Source organism: Bubalus kerabau, chromosome 1, assembly GCF_029407905.1.
Source record: "Bubalus kerabau isolate K-KA32 ecotype Philippines breed swamp buffalo chromosome 1, PCC_UOA_SB_1v2, whole genome shotgun sequence".
Classification (NCBI taxonomy): Eukaryota; Metazoa; Chordata; class Mammalia; order Artiodactyla; family Bovidae; genus Bubalus; species Bubalus kerabau.
Window position 1 is genome coordinate 234,634,551 of NC_073624.1, and position 15,934 is coordinate 234,650,484.

Here is a 15,934-nt window from a genome sequence, read left to right on the forward strand (position 1 = left end):
GTGAACTTCCCTGCTAGAGGCTATACTCTTTCAAGCCTTGGATTATATTTCATCTTCTTCCTGTGGCCAAGCCTGAAATGAGTATATACACTATATGTTCAATAATTTACTTTTGAATTTATGAACTCCAAGGGAAGAATCTTATTAAACTTGCCTTTTTTTCTATTAATTTTTATTCTATTTTTTCCTACTAGAAAGGCAAGAAATGTTTATTGGGGAAAATGCAAACGTAGAATAACAGGAGAAAAATATTAATCCTATTTCCACTCCCCAAAAATAATTACTGTTGATACTCTGGTGTATTTTTTATGTACAAATAGTTGTTTTTCTTTTTTAAAAAACATAGATGTACACACATCATATCCCATTCAGAGGGTTAGGTTGTTGATTTAACCATTTCCAGTATGGAACTTTTCGGTTCTTTTCAAATTTTCCCATTATAAATAATCCCATAATGAACACTGTTGTGTTTAAAATATTTTCTAGTAGGCCAATTTCCTAAAATGGCTATCTCACATGAGAAATTACTAAGCTACAGGGTACAAATACGTTGAAGGCCACTGAAGAAAACTGAAGATCACAGGGCATCTGCTTCTAAACACGGAAACTGGTAGTTTCCCCGTTTTCAACAAGACACAAACCAGAAGCCTCTTCAATACTACCTAGTACTACCAAAATAGGTACACATGCGACTCTAACGCTCCCTGTCCCCTTCACGCCTTTCCCCCGGAGAAAATGCCTCCCAGCCCTAAAAGACTGCGTGACTGCCTGACCCTGGACTAGTCCCTTTGGGCCTTTGGCCCTCATTTGTCCCCAGGCCACCCAGTGGAGAGGTGGCCCGACTAGGCGTGCTGGAGCAGATTTCCCTACGGCTTTGGGGGTGTGCGTGACATTCTGGGCTCCAAACCCCAAGTCCCGGGCTCTGCAGGGCGCGGCCACCTCGCGAGTAAATCTCCGGCTTAAAGCAATAGAAGCCTCAGTTTACAGAGCTCCAGGGAGGGCCCAAAATACGGCAAATCCTTCTCCACGCAGAGATTGGCCCAGCCTTTTTCTGCATCTCCTCGGCAGCCCCTCCTCTTCCCCGCGCGGTTCACTCAGTCCACCCTCCAGACCTAATACCGACTTCCGATTCTTCCCAGCTGAAGGGTCACCCAAGCCCCTCGGGTCCCCGTCCCTCTCCACTTCTCTTTCCGCACCGACCAAGCCTGTCCTAGTCTCCACAGTGGGGAGTCTCCGCCACCCATAAGCTTCTGACCGCCTTACAAGACCCGCCATCAGACCCCCATCACCTCTTCTCCATGTCTTTCCACGTATCTGTCCCGACTGTCCCTCTGTCTTTCCCGCCATGACTGCCTTTCTATCCGGTTTCTATCCCGCGGGTCTGCGGGTCCTCTGGCCCTGGTCCTTCCGTTTCACCCAGTCTGAACCTGTCATGACAGTACCTCTCTCTTTAGGTCCCCCCGTTCACAAGCCCCACCGCGTAACTGTCCCTCTGCGCCTCCGCCCACGTCTGTACTTCTGTCCCCCGAAGGTGATCCTCTGTCCCCGGAGTCGGGTCCTCCGTCCAGCCGGGACCCCGCTAACCATCCCTCCCAGAGCCCGGAAAGTCTGCGGCCCGGTTCGTCTCCCTCACCCGGGGAACTCTTCCCTCTTCCACTTTCTCTACTTTGAACCCATCCCAGCAGAGTCCAGGAAGTAGCCAAGCGCCGGGGACTGGCGGCGATGGCGCCCAATGGGACGTGCCAGCGGCGGCGGAGGCCCCGCCCATAGAGGAAAGGCTGCCAATGAGCTCGCGGAGGCGGGACTTCCGCTGTCCCGCGGAGGGCGGGGGGGCGGAGGGAGCGAACTGTTGTGGTGCGGAGCGTTGGGCGGGCGGCGGCCGGGCTGCCCAGGGGCTGCCTCGGGACTCGGGGCGCAGCCGAGCGGCTGCAGGGGTGGGGCGGGCCGGAGGAGCCGCGGGGCCCGGGCGCCGCGGGTTCGAGGCCGGGCCCCGCGCGGGGAGGCCGCGCCACCCCGGGGGAGCTGCCCGGCGGCGAGTTTGCCCGGCAGCCGAAAGAAGGCGGGAGCCGGCGGGGGCCCTCAGAACCCTTTGGCAACCCGGGCCCGGAGCCCTCGGGGAGCTGCTGCTTCCTGGGACGCCCTCCTGGACGTCCCCGCCGAAGGGTAACGGTTCAGGGCCCCCGGCAGAAGGCGCCTCAGGGTGACTCCCGGCGGGGCCCTGCAAGCCGCGGGAGACGACCCCGGGGCCGCGAGCAGGGAGGAAGGGGCTTGGTGGAGACGCGGGCCGGGAACCGAAGGAGCCGGAGCGCGGCGGAGCGGAGCCGGGCCTCCCGGGCACGGGGCCGGGCAGCGCCTCGGCTGAAGACGGACTCTGGGACCCTCGAGTGCGGGGGCCTCGGCGACCTGCCCCGCGGGGAGCGCGGCTGCGGAGTGGCCTACGGGGGACCTTCCCCCAGAGGGGCCGGCCCGGGGCGAGGAGATGAACGGCTTTAGCACCGAGGAGGACAGCCGCGAAGGGCCCCCCGCCGCCCCCGCCGCCGCCCCGGGCTACGGCCAGAGCTGCTGCCTCATCGAGGACGGCGAGCGCTGCGTCCGGCCCGCGGGCAACGCCTCCTTCAGCAAGAGAGTCCAGAAGAGCATCTCGCAGAAGAAACTCAAGCTGGACATCGACAAGAGCGTGAGTCCGCCCCCGCCCCCGGCTGGGTCCCCGCGCTGGGCGGCTCTCGGGCCGCTGCCCTGGGCTGCGGGCGGGACTCGGGGGCCCTCCCCGCCCTGGGCCTCGCCGCCCTTTATCTGCAAATTGAGGAGTTGGACTCGGGCTTGCAGAGGCCGCTCGGCGTTGACGGGTTCTAACTAGGACTCTGCCCAAATCCGGGAGGTTGGTGGCGGGGCTGCTCCGAGGACCGTTCCTGCCTGGGAAAATCTGACACCAATTTTTAGCGCGTTTTATCGGTGTAGACAGGGGAGCAGGAAGAGGTGGGTTCATTTGGTTGGCCCACGGAGGAGCAGGTGATGAAGGGACCCGGCTCTTCTCCAACTTCTCCCTCCTTCTCGGATCCCTGTTATTCCTTCAGAAAAGGAAAGGTGGCAGCTCCTTTCCTGTCTGCGGCGGCCTCAGCTTCTGCACAGGGTCGCCGAGCTCGCTGCTTAGCAGGCAGCTGTGGGGAAATGGGATTTCAAGGATGTGGCAGAAATAAGGCCAGGACCTGGTCTTGGGAGGTGGCTCAGGCAGTCAACGTGACTTGGAAGGAAGAAAATCCACTTTTATAGGGTTAATTTCTTTAGAAATGCCCGGGGAGCGGTGGGGGTGGGTAATTTAAATTTGAATAGAAAACTTTTCCGGTGCGATTTCACCACTGTAGTTAACTATTCTAAAAATTCTGAAGATGTGCCTATTGTCAACCAATTAAGAACTTTTTCGTTTGACATCTGTTGCTGTAAGCCTAAAGTGGCTGCCAGGTGATTAGGAACTGGAAATGAGTTAGGAGGGGTATTATTAAATACCAGGTGAACCAGCTAGATTAGGTGGTTACCGCCTCTTCTAAGACCAAAATTTCTCCACTTTGGAGGGAAATCAGAGATTGCTCATTAAACTGAAAGGACACCCACTTTTTCCACTTCTGATGTTACAAGGGAAACTGAGACCCAGAGATAGGAAGCGAGGGTGCCAAAGTCACACAGCACCTAAGAGGCTGGTTAATTTCTTGAATCTGTTGTCTGATTTACCTCTGGGCCTCATACATAAGCCTTGATTAAGTCTTCAATAAATAAAAAATTAAAAATATCTTCCCTGTGCTTTCTTCTACACTCTTACTCTCACTTCCAGTTGTTTTAAGTTCACTGTTATATTTGCAACTCTTCAATGGAAAGATGCTATTTTTAAGTGGTTAGGGGTGAATTGATGGCTTTCTCACTACAAGTCTCTATCAATGAATGAAAGGAATTCATCTGAGAGCAAATAACTGGCTAGCCACTGTGGTGGTCTGGAATGGGACAATATGGAAGTGAAATGCTCAATTCTAGGACAGCACTGGATTCATCCTCATGGAAGCACTGCCCACCTTCTGTGTAGATTGTTGGGAGTCTTTACTTAATATTTTTTCCAGTCCTTAAGAAACAGAAATTCCCGGTTCTTTTAAACCCACCATCTGAACAATTGTATTACTGCATCTGGGACTCCATTTTCCCAGTGACCCCTCTGGAAAACCTGTGTAGGGCTAGGTTGACTTTGATACACACTGTCTGGAAGAGAGGTAGCCTGAGCCCAGTACTAGAGTCCCCAAAAGGTAATGCTTTTGAAGGAGTAGGATTTCAAGGCAGACTCACTCACTCACAGTTTGTTTCAAGGTGGTGGTGTAGAGTCATTATTTCTCAAAGGGATTCTATTTCATTCTCACAGGCTTAGGCATGAATTCAATTCTAAGTAACTGCTGTGTTACAAGAATTTTTAGCTGTTGCTGAAAGTGAAACAGGAAAAAAAAAAAAAACAACACTTAGAGCCTTTTCTATCACCCTCCTTCCTTCACCCCCAACTCCCCAAAGGCCACTGGGCTTTGAAATTTCAGAAAACCAATATGTACTTGAAAATGGTTAAGGAAGAATAATGACTATTTATCTTGTAAAAGGGTCTAGCAGAGAACCTTTTAAAATAATAGCACCTTAAATCCAACTCAGGCAGTTTAACTCCTTCTGTATAGACACTGGCAGTGTTCTGTGATTTATTAAGATATAACATGCTTTCAAACATCCCTCCAATTGACATATATCTGCTTTTTCTGGAGGAAAGTGGAAGTGGAGTACAGTGTAAGGAAGATGTTGCAGTAGGAAAGGACACGTGCCCAGGGTTAGAAGGTCTGGATGACCTTGGCCAGGTCATTTCCTCACGCAAGGTGGCTTCAGTTTACATCTCTAGAAAATGAGATGGGAGCCAGGGGGTTTGCAGTAGTGAATGCTGAGTTCTTTTCCATCTAGGACTCTATTATTCTAGCATCTTGACCTGAAATCTCCCAGTCACAGCTTTAGGAATCATGCCTTCTGCCTGTTCTTTTTCTAAGTCTGTCAGTCTGTGAATTTGAAGACCAGCTTAGTCTTACCTGTGAAACTGGCTAGCATGAAGGATGTAGGATATGTTGTGAATGTGCTTTCTTCCCTGATGAAAGCATGTCCAGTCCTCTATGCATCAGCTGGATGGGATTCTTTGAGACGGTGGCACGTGCTGTGTCTCAAAGTCCTTTGACGGAGTTGAATCTGGCAAAGTCATTCAAATTTATAGCCATATGTAAATGTGGCTTTTACTGGCCTAAGCTGCTTTTAGATGCAAGGGGCTGCCTGTGTTGGTTCAGCAACATTTATTGGATACCTGCTGTCTGCAAGACACTATCACAATGTAGATGTAAAACCACTCATGGCTCACTAATCTAACCACGTGAAAGTGCTGATTCATGTGAATAAGAAAGTTTCCATTATTTTCTCCATGGAAAGGCCTGAATTACGCTGGTTTCCTATCAGCTTACTTTTATCTTTAAGCAGTTGAGGAATAAACTCATATTCAGAAGTCTCTAAAGAACATTTGTGTAACAGCTGGTTCAGTGTCAACAACCCCAAGTCATTTACACAGGCATTCAGTTTGTTAGGTTCTTGAATGGTTCCTCCATCTCAACCCTGGTACTTATATTCTTAATAAAAACACGTCCTTCACATCTTAGCTGCTGCTTCCACCTCCACTTACTATTATGCCTCCAGCCTACATTAGAAAATCAGTAGTGGTATCCAGCTTCTTTTATGTGGTTTCACCTTGTGAGAATCTCTGCACCTCTTTCTGCTTCTCTTTGTGGATTCTGTGAGTGCTGATGCAAGAATTATAAATTGATACATAGAAATAGTTTTTCATAGGGTTGTCATGGTACAGTAGTTGCTATTGTCAATGGAAAAATAGGATGGCGGCTATCCTATCATTGCCACAGCGCCCGCTTTCCTGCTCCCAGGGGCAGTGCATTCCAGCCCCATGTAAGTTACTCACTCCTACAGGTCTGAAGATGTCACATCACAGGGGAGACTGTCTTGTCTGAAGGAAAGTCTAAGCTGTTCTCATGTCCCAAACCCCCTCATTTCTCCTGATGCTCCTGCACAGGCAGTCACTTTGAAGTAAGTGACACAGTCTCCTCAGGGCCTCCTCACTCGCGCCTTCTGTCAGCCTCCTTTGAAACTTCAGTCTTGGCTGTTCCACCCAGAATGCTTCCTGTCTCCCTGCAGGTCCTCCCTTCTGGTCAGGGACCTCCACTCCAGCAGTATCTGTCACATGTGTTGTGTTTATCATTCAGGGGGAACTTGATTTATGATGAACTGCTCGGTGTGATATCAGTGTTCTCTTTGAGGAAATGATGGCTTGTGTCTGTTTCTTCCTGTGGTCTCTCCAATGCCTCACAAAGGAGAAAGGCCCATAATTTGACAGATACCTGTTGCTATTTCCATGGGATTGGCAACTCTGACTTTAATTTGCTTCCCATCAGGTAAGGCATCTGTATATTTGCGATTTCCACAAAAATTTCATCCAGAGTGTACGAAATAAAAGGAAGAGGAAGACAAGTGACGATGGCGGAGATTCTCCTGAGCATGACACTGACATTCCTGAGGTAAAAGTCCAAAACTTCACCTTGAGAAAGCTGGAGAATGAATTCTGACCTGATCCTTACCTCTGGCCTGGTTTAAGAAGTAATTTTAGTCGCCTTTGTGTTGCTGTGGTGTATCTGAAAAGTGAATCATAGCATCATAGTAATATGGAATCTGAGGGCTGAAAGCTTTGAAATCAACTGGTCTAACTACCCCACCATTTTACTGACAGGCACAGACACTCAGGGCCACACACTCAGTTTGGGGGCCCCAGTCCAGTGCCCTCTTCAGTATCTGTGCTGCCTTTCTTCAAGAAGCCCCTGAAAAATACTTAAATAGAACCACAGTGCTGAGTTTTTCAGAACTTTGGTCTTGCCCTTAAAATTGGAGACTGAGTGTGTATGGATTAGGGAAGTCACTTCCGCTTTGTTTCCTGGTCTGCGAAATGAAGGTGTAAATTGTCCTGTCCCACCAGCTCGGATTTTCTATCACTCTCTGCTTCCTGGTCCAGGCTTATTCCCAAAGATCTATTCCAAGGTCAGTTACACTGGCACAGAGTTTCTCAACAGTGGCACTGTTGGCATTTGGAGCCAGATAATTCTTTGTGGTGGCGGCTGTCCTGTGCCTCGTAGAATGTTCAGCAGCATCCCTGGCCTCTGCCCACCAAGTGCCAGGTACGCCACCACTCCCAGTGTTTCCAGACATTGCAGGTGTCCTCTGGGGACAGAATTGTCCTGCTGAGAATTGTCATCACTTCTCAAACCAGAAGGCCACCATCCCTTCAAAGTGCCAGTGTCTATTAAGCAGGGTTACAGGAATGAATATCGAATTTTCTATCTAAATTGTTTTCACTTAAGACTCAGCAAAAGAAGAACCATTTATAATGTACATTGAATATTTGACGCATGAATATTTCATAAGGCAACCGCCTGTTAGCACTCAGGGTGAAAATGACTGTGTAGGAATAGAAAGAGTAGGCGAGCCTTTGTCTGCAGATGCGGAGGAAAATCTTTGAAAATATGGCCCTTTCCTCCTGCCCCTCTCTGTGTCCCCTTTTCTATCACTGGTTTACAGTATCTTTCTAATGCTTTTAGCATTATTATTATTATTTTATGAAGGAATGGATGTATTCACTATCAAAATGCTTTTCACAAAAAGATTTGAGGAATGTTTGAAAAGAATGAAGGACTTTGGTCCCTCATATTGATCATTCATTTTGTTTTTAAGTGCTCTCCACCTGCCTGAAGCAAGAACATCTCTTTTAGAGGCAGGTAAAGGCAGCCCAACTTTCCGGGCCTTCACTATTTCATGACTGTGCAGCTTTCCTCTCTTCCTTTATTAGACAAAAATAAAAGGAGAATCCTTTCCCCTCTGTTACCCAGTCTTCTGCAGAGACCCAGACCCTAGCCTGCCGATTTGTACATCTGCTGCAGTACTTTGAGCTGTCTCTGGGCGGGGGGCGGTTAAGGACCCTCACACCCGAAGGCTAGGCCTAGGGGAGAACTACCTGAGAACACTAGTGCGTCCAGCTGTCCTTCACGCCCCTCTGTCCGTTCTGGGCCGAGCTCCAACCTGTCCTCCAGGATGTCTGTCTGTTTCTCCCTTTTCTCTCCTTGCCTGCTGCCCCCTCCAGCATCAGCACCCCTGCTTTCCCATCTCATTTCTGGATCATCACTGCAGCAGCTCCCTCTGTCATCCCCCCACACCCCAGTCAGTCTTCCTGCAAACACCACAGATTCATCTTCTGGGGATAGCACCCCCCTCCCCAAACCAGGATCGCTACTTTTGCTTGTCAAGACATGCTACCACCCAGTCTCACCCTTTAAACCCACCATAAGTGCCTCTGATCCCCTAGCCCGTGTGTCTCTCCCCTGGCTTTCTGAGCTCATGGCCTTCTCTATAATTCCCTACTGTCTGTTCCCTTGCTCCCTTTTGAAACCCTCCCTGTCCTTAGCATACGCTTCACCACCTCCATCAGCCTTCTAGGACCACCCCTCCCTGGCCAAAATTCTGCTTCCACTGTTGTTTCTGTCCTCCCAGCTAGTAATTAGTCCTCAGTGGGCCACTTCTAAGACTTGTCTGTAGTCCTCTCCCTCCCCGCCCCTACCTAGCATAGTGCTAGGCACATTGGGGGCATTTGATGAGTCGTGGCTGGTCAGGTGATGGATAATGTGTTTCTCCTCTTCTCTCTAGGTTGATCTGTTCCAGCTGCAGGTGAACACTCTCCGACGTTATAAACGACACTACAAATTGCAGACCAGACCAGGCTTCAATAAGGCCCAGTTAGCAGAAGTAGGTAGACAGACTTGCCCTCTACAGAGGGAGCACCAGCACCGTGCTGCTGACCGTGACCTTGATTCTCCCTGTGTGTCTATACATAACCCCTCCATACCTCTGGAAGCAACTTCCTCTTCCCTCTTTTGCACAATTTAGAATCCCCCAGCTTTAGACCTAGAAAGGCCTGATTTCCATAAAAGAAACCAGGGCACAGAGAAAAAGAAAGGACTTGCTTAAAATCACATAGCAAGTTGGTAGCTTGGAATCTCACGACTCCTGATTCTAAGTCCTGAGAGTTCTTTTGTTTGCTCGTTTGTTTGAATCTTGTTTTGCAAGATTCTTTCCAGATATGTTCCATTCTGCACATGAGGTGTGTCTGATTAATCATCCCTAAACCTTCACTCATATTCTGTAGGAGCTATTTTTCTTTCTTTGTTTTCTTTCCTTGATTTTTTTCTACTCTGGTATTGGTAATAGAAGTATTTATTATAATGAATAGAGCCCAAGAATGTATTCTCCTGCCCTGAGTCCTTATCTAGTTCAGGGCATGGGATGGGGGTGGGGGTGTTCCATTGTCCATTATTTTAATATACTGACAGCCTGCCTTGATACTTCTGTCCTATTGGTATGTATATGGGCATCCTCTCATCCTTCTTTTCTAAATGTGTTTTTCTCTCTTTTATAGAAAATTTGGAAATGATGAAAAATACACTCCTACCCCTCAAAGACAGCCACTCTGTAGTTTTCATTCTCTGACTCCCTTTTTATCTATCTGTCCTAGAGCCCTTGGTCCATTCAGAGATTTCCTTATGGGCTCACATCCCTGTTGGTTTTTGATCTTTACTTGAGAGCTTTATTGCTGATTCATCATTTTTTCTTAAACCTCTCCTTCACTAGCATCCAGATAAAACATAGAAGTACATAAACCTTTCATACTTCAAGACGAGTGTCCACCCCTGGTGGGAAGGATGGGATGATATGGGGCAAGCGGAGACTGCATTCTCAGGACTTGAAATAGATCAAAATATTGGGAATACATATGAATTTTCCTTCAAATCTGATGTCTTTCAAGAGGTAGTTACGTACTATTTAGATGATTTTTTGGGTCAGGCCCTTACATCTGTTCAGTTGGCTGTTTATTTGACACAATTTTAAAAAGACACTTTTCAGCCCAGTTCCAGGGCCTAAGAGGTTATGGTAGCAGCTGGTCACCCAGAGCAGTCCCAGTCTCCTCCTCCATGGAGATGACCTTGAGACTATGCTGTGATGGATAGGCTAGCTGCCCCTGAAATAGGACTGCATCTTGGGAGTGCTGTTAAAACGTTGCTTTTGGAAGCCTGGAAACCAAATCCCCTAAGCCTGGGAAAGAAGGGCATTCACATTCTGCATTCTGGAGCACTGCAGGGAGTTGTGCAGTAATCAGAACTCCTTCCCAGCTCTGGAAGCAGCTTGCTGTTTCCCTTTTACACAACTGAGAATCCGCGGCCCTGGTTTATTAACATGGTTTAATGGGCTCTGTTTTTCCCTCCCATATAGACTGTCAGCCGACACTTCAGGAACATACCTGTGAATGAAAAGGAGACCCTCGCTTACTTCATCTACATGGTGAAGAGTAACAAGAGTAGACTGGACCAGAAGTCAGAGAGTGGCAAACAGCTTGAGTGATGATGAAGCACACCTTCAAGGAATGAAGTATAATACTTAATGCACAGGTGACATCTGCTACATTTAAGCCCATAAAGACTGTTAAATTTTATTGTAAATAAAAAAGTTTGAATAATGAATACTGTAAATCTTTTCGGGCAGGAGGATTATATTCTCATGATTCAGCATGTTTATACACAGACTTTCTTTTAAGGCAACTACCGGACTAAAAAAAACACAAGATCGGAAAAAGAAGGAAAGGAAAACAGTGCATTGCCGCATTCTGCAGAGCATTAAGTCAGTTCTGCTGGACGTGTGGGATGACAGATATTTTGGTATTCACCTTGTAATTCCACGCGACCACTTGTGAGGTATAGCCCCGGACCAGCAGCGAGGTACGGCTGGCAGAGAGGTGCATGAGCAGACGTCTGCCTGGGACGTAGACACCACGCTTTGTCGCTTATCAGCAAATCATTTGACCCCGGCCCCTCACTGGCTCTGTGCTGTGCACACAGTAGGCACTCAGGCAGGGTTTATTGGCACATCCAGCTGTCACTAGCAGAGCCAGTCTTGGGCTTCCCACCTCTTGGTATCGAGGCCTCTGCTGTTGCTGTTGCTCACCACTTCACTTCTAGACCGTGAGGAAGTCCTGATGCACCAGCAGGAAGTTTCAGGTCAGACCAGGACTCCAGGGCAGACTCATGTGCCAAGCTGTATTTGTGGAGGTGCCAGAAACCCTGATGCAGAGCCCCTCCTGGGAGCCATGGCCCATTGTGCACCCCTCCACGCTTCATGCTTCAGGGTCAAGTGATGTATTGGGACCTCATTCTCCTGGGCCGGAAATGCTTTGACACATGGAGACGTTTAGTGCTTTGGGGCTCATGCTTTCAGAAATACTAATCCTTAATTCACAACCACAAGGAAGCTTCCAAGGACCGGGTGGTTTCTGCTCCGAAGTCCAGCTCTGGGATAGAAAGTCTGACCAGCTTTGGCCTCTTTGGGGGTCAGCAACAAATCATGGGTTTGAGCAACACAGGTCAGTGCCATCTGATGTTCATTTTTGTGAGCAATTTGCCTCTCTTTTAGGGGGAAAGTTGCTAAAGGGTTGTTGTTTTTTTTTTAAAGTATTAATAATTACCTAATTTTTTTGTTGTTGTTGTTGTTCAAAACCTCAGATTCCTCTATCTAATTATATCAGAGCCAAAGTATCCTTTGAAAACAAAGCTTTATATCCAAAAGTATGCTTTTGCAAAATTTTCTAGTCAGTGTATTGGAGGGCAGAGGATGTGGACAGGGCGTGGGAAGAAAAGAGAAGAAAGGACTTGAATTCTAATTTCTGACCACCTTGACATATATTGTGGTCAAAGGTACCGCTTTCTAACTTAGTTTTCATTCTGAGTTCTTCCTTAAGCCTTAAAAATAGAAGCAGCATTGGACAGCGTAGCCTGGCAGAGTGTTTTAGTGTCTCATAGATGACTTAATCTGAGTACCCACACAGAGAAGTCAGAACCACCCCCAACACATACACACCCAGCAGGGTGGTAGAGCGGCCAGAGGTATCAGTTCCACAGAGCGTGCTTTCTGTGGACGGTTAGGGCCACCACTGTTGCTCGGTAGTGCCGTGTGTCCAGCTGCAGCCCAGCTTGCACCAGTGTTCACCATGCATGTCTAGCAGGTTGCAGCCTTTTAAGATATGTATACATGAATGTACCTAGAGCATACTTGAGACTGAGTGGATCTTATTTTCATACACCTGGCCATGGATGGCACATCAGGGTGCTCTGTGCGTGTTTCCAGTTGTGCAGATTCAATAGGTGTTTAAAGAGTCTCACTACTCACAGCTGAAGGCTCTTGATGTGTGGGCATCAAGAAGGCTCTAAAGTAGATTTTTATTTTCCCTTGAGGAGCTGAGTTAGAACGGCTTTGAAGGCATCAAACACCAAGCCCCCTTTATCCAGGAAAGTGTTTTCTTGTCAGGCTGGAGTTTGGGGACAGATAGGCTTAAGGCATTGGGAACCTGCTCTCTGGAAATGTCCACAACTCATTGAGAGAAAAAGTGTATTTTTCTGATGTTTGAGCCAGAATTGTGGACCTGTAGGTCATGTCACTGTTTCTTCAACAGCAGATCTGTGTTCCCAGTTAAGAGGCAGCAGTTCACTTCTGTACAAGAAGCTGTGGTATTAGGTCCCGTCTGTTCAAGCATGGCTGTGAGAGTGCTTTCGTTCCCATGTGAAGCCTGGGGAAGCTTCCCCCTCAGCCAGATGCTATGCGTCCTCAAGTCCTGTGCCAGCTCTCCTCTAAGGAGAGGGCCTTTGGAGAGTGGAGCTTGTGGGTGTCTTTTCAACCTTTGAAAGCATGTTAGATGAGAGAAAAGACAAAACTCTCTGAGCTTGTATTTTTCTTGTGTGCAGAAATGTATTTCATCAGACCACTAAGCCACTTGCCTTAGCCTCTGCAATTTCCCTCGGTTTGATCTGGAGCAGGAGACGTCTACCTGTTAGAGGCCAACCCTCCAAAGCACCCAGGTCTGGCTGTGGGGAGCAGTGGGGCTTGGGGAGCTCAGTGCTCATCGCGGCTGCCTGCATTTTGCTACCACCTGTCAAGGACTCGTGCTTCTCTCCACCTGTCATGTCGCAGCATTGCCTTCTCTCCTCTTGGTGCTCCTGGGCAAAACTGGAATATGCAATCCAGAACTGGCTTTGTCTTCTTAAAGAGCATGGCTCCTGCCTCAGTTCCAGCCCGCTTGGTTCTTTCCTGTGCCCTGAAGAGTCACATGGAATTGTCAACATCTTGCCATCCGTGTTGCTTCCTTTTAAGGTTTTTAAAAAACAAATGGACAGACTTTTTATTTCAGTGAACAAACTCTTAGGTTGGCAACAGCATGTGAAAAAGATCATAGCCAAATCCCTTGAGAGATTGCAACCAAAGGATTCAAGACCAGGGGTGTAAAAGGAAGAGGAATTTCATGTATGTGATGCAGCCGCCAAGTTGTTAGATGTTCCTGTCATAGCTAAATAGTCACAGCTAGTCTTCCAGAGAGCAGATATGAATAACTGCTTGAAGCTGGAATGTTGCATCTAACCTTGGCATTTCAGCTGTTTATTTAGTGGGAACTTATTGTTAACATCCTGGAGGGTACCTGCATTATAGGAAGGAGAAAGCCGGAGTGGGAACTTACTCAGGAGCCCAACCACGGATCCCAGAGGTGTTGCTGCACGGAAATCATCTGAGGACTCTGTCATTACAGCGACAAGATCCAAAAGTTGGGAAAGGACCTCTAAGTCATCCAGTCCAGTCTCCCATAGGTGCTGACATTCTGCCTACAACCGTCCCACCAAGGTTGGAGCAGTCTGGGCTTAAACACCTCTGAGGACAGAGAACTCACTACCTCCTGGGAAGCCTGTCCTATCTTTGTAAACCTCTGGCTTTTCTATGTTCTCTGTAATTTCCATCTTAGTCTCTGCCTAATGGGGGCCAAGTAAGTTAGCCAAGGACTAATCGCTGTCACCGTCCCAGGGCATAGTGTTTGTCTTCGGGGAAGGAGCAGCTAGCAAACAAGACACTTTGTTGTCCCAAGTGTTCTCCCCGCTAAGTATTATTAGTCCATTTAGTTCCTTATTGAAGATGTTGAGGAAACCCCAGTTATTCTCCCTCAATCTTGCTAAAGCTGATGGAGGAGGTCAGGGGAGAAGAGAGTGCTCTCAGAACTGCTAAAAAAAATACCTTAGGACAGAAAAGGCCTTAGTTTTGTGTTTGCCTCACAAAACTTAGGAAAAGTTTTAGCTGGAAGATTGTAAACTATGATCATGCTTTGCCTGGAGTTGAAAGGTTAAATAGCCCGTAAGGGTGTATACTTTAAGATTGCTGCAAGTACTGCACACACTGCTTTTATAGAGAAAGCAAAGCTTAGGAACTTGGGGGAACCACATGTCTCAGTGTCAGAGAGGTGCCATCTTTTCCAGCTGGAAACTCCTTAAAGGTTGCCATTGCCCAGTCATTGATTTTTAGAGATGGGGAAACCGAGATTCGAAAAGACTTGCCCGAATGCTTTGGCATCATCTAGACCCACTTAGCGCTGGTTCACTTCACAACTCACAGCATAGCTGGAACCCAGTCTGCAAGGGAGCTGCCCTCAGATCCTTGAGACCTGCCACTGAGCAGAGGTTCCCCAGGCCAGCCTGGCTGTCAGGGACCGTGAACAAACTTGCAGAACTCAAGGCTGTAAGACCTAACTGGGAAGGCCATCAGTTGAGTTTTGTAAAATGAATGGGAGGGGAGAGCGGAAGGAGCCTGTAATTTAAGACCAAGATTCCAGGGTCCTGGCGGGAAATGTGGTGGTGTCCTAGAATGTAAGTTCTCACAAAATGCACTTGCCTTTCAGGTGGGTCAATCAGGTGACCCTGACTTGAGCAGACACAGCTCTGTGTCCCTGCCATTCGCAGCCCCCGTCCCTGTTAGCGAGAGAAGCAGTTGAACTGAAGGACAGGTGAGCTGAAGACCACGCCCTGGGAAGCGTGGTGCTCTAGGGGTGCTTTTGTATTCATTTTATTACAGACTGTTTCCAAGTTCATGGTCAGGAAGGGTAAAGTCAATCCCATTTTTTGAGGTGGAATCCAGCCAGAGGCAGGGTGGGACTTTTCTTACAGTAGGAATGTCTACAGTCATTTCATCTGGCTTGCATCTTCAAACTCTTCAGTGGCTTTCATTTAATGAGCACATCTTTGCCAGTGGCAGAGGCTTGTGCAGGATCCCTGTCTCACGTGTCTGTTATCTGTTCAGACCATCAGAGTGTTTTAGGGGTGCGGGTTGGTTTGGGTTTTTTTTTTTTCCATTTTGTAACTGCCTTATCGAAAAGCAAGTGCCCTTCCATTCCAGGCCTCCTCATTGTACATGTTTCCTGCCAATTGGGGGGATCATTTGTATTTTAATTTTGTAATCTATGGCTCTGTACTGTTGAAAGGCTCTCAATTCTATGGGGTCTCCTTAGTATGTATATGACTTTTCATGTTGCAATATCACACAGATGGGATGGCCCGACTTTTGCTCTTAATAAACGATCTAAATGAGAAACAAGAGACACATTCTGTTGTTCCCTTTGAATGCCCACATGGAGCTCAGATCTTTCACTTGTGCGTTCGGCCCCTAGCTGTGTAGGACAGTGACTGGTGATAGCTGTCTTCCCTCCATTTGCCCTTCCACCCCCAGTGCAGCCTGCACGAGTGCAGGTCACAGAAGTCTGACCCTGCCCTCCTGCTCACTTCTGTGCAAACTGACTGCAGCTGATCGGCCGGAGTCGAGCCTAAGTGCTACCCAGCATAGCAGGTACCCTGGCCCCGGAGCTTCACTCTGGTCTTGGGTTATCCATGTATAGTTGTCCACCCTTCTACGGGATGGATGGTTGCAA

General features: G+C 48.2%; 1 protein-coding gene across 2 annotated transcripts; it reads left to right on the top strand.

Moving 5' to 3' along the window:
- Positions 1-2,337: 2,337 nt before the first annotated feature.
- SAP30L (SAP30 like) lies at positions 2,338-15,603 on the top strand. 2 transcript variants are annotated; one of them, XR_008706849.1, is made up of 5 exons: positions 2,338-2,677; positions 6,510-6,632; positions 8,803-8,901; positions 10,423-10,925; positions 12,942-15,603. XR_008706849.1 is itself a non-coding variant. In XM_055559680.1 (4 exons), the coding sequence occupies exons 1-4, from the start codon at positions 2,480-2,482 to the stop codon at positions 10,549-10,551; spliced, it is 549 nt and encodes a 182-aa protein (XP_055415655.1). In that variant the 5' UTR covers positions 2,338-2,479; the 3' UTR covers positions 10,552-15,603. The 2 variants fall into 2 exon arrangements, 1 of the variants encoding a protein (XP_055415655.1); XM_055559680.1 differs by having other exon boundaries at positions 10,423-15,603.
- The last annotated feature ends 331 nt before the right edge of the window (positions 15,604-15,934 follow it).

Excerpts from the sequence above, each read along its gene's own strand:
- SAP30L (XM_055559680.1), top strand. The coding sequence starts at position 2,480 with ATGAACGGCTTTAGCACCGAGGAGGACAGCCGCGAAGGGCCCCCCGCC. Across the intron at positions 2,678-6,509 it reads AGCTGGACATCGACAAGAGC|GTAAGGCATCTGTATATTTG; the intron begins GTGAGTCCGCCC and ends GCTTCCCATCAG. Across the intron at positions 6,633-8,802 it reads ATGACACTGACATTCCTGAG|GTTGATCTGTTCCAGCTGCA; the intron begins GTAAAAGTCCAA and ends TCTTCTCTCTAG.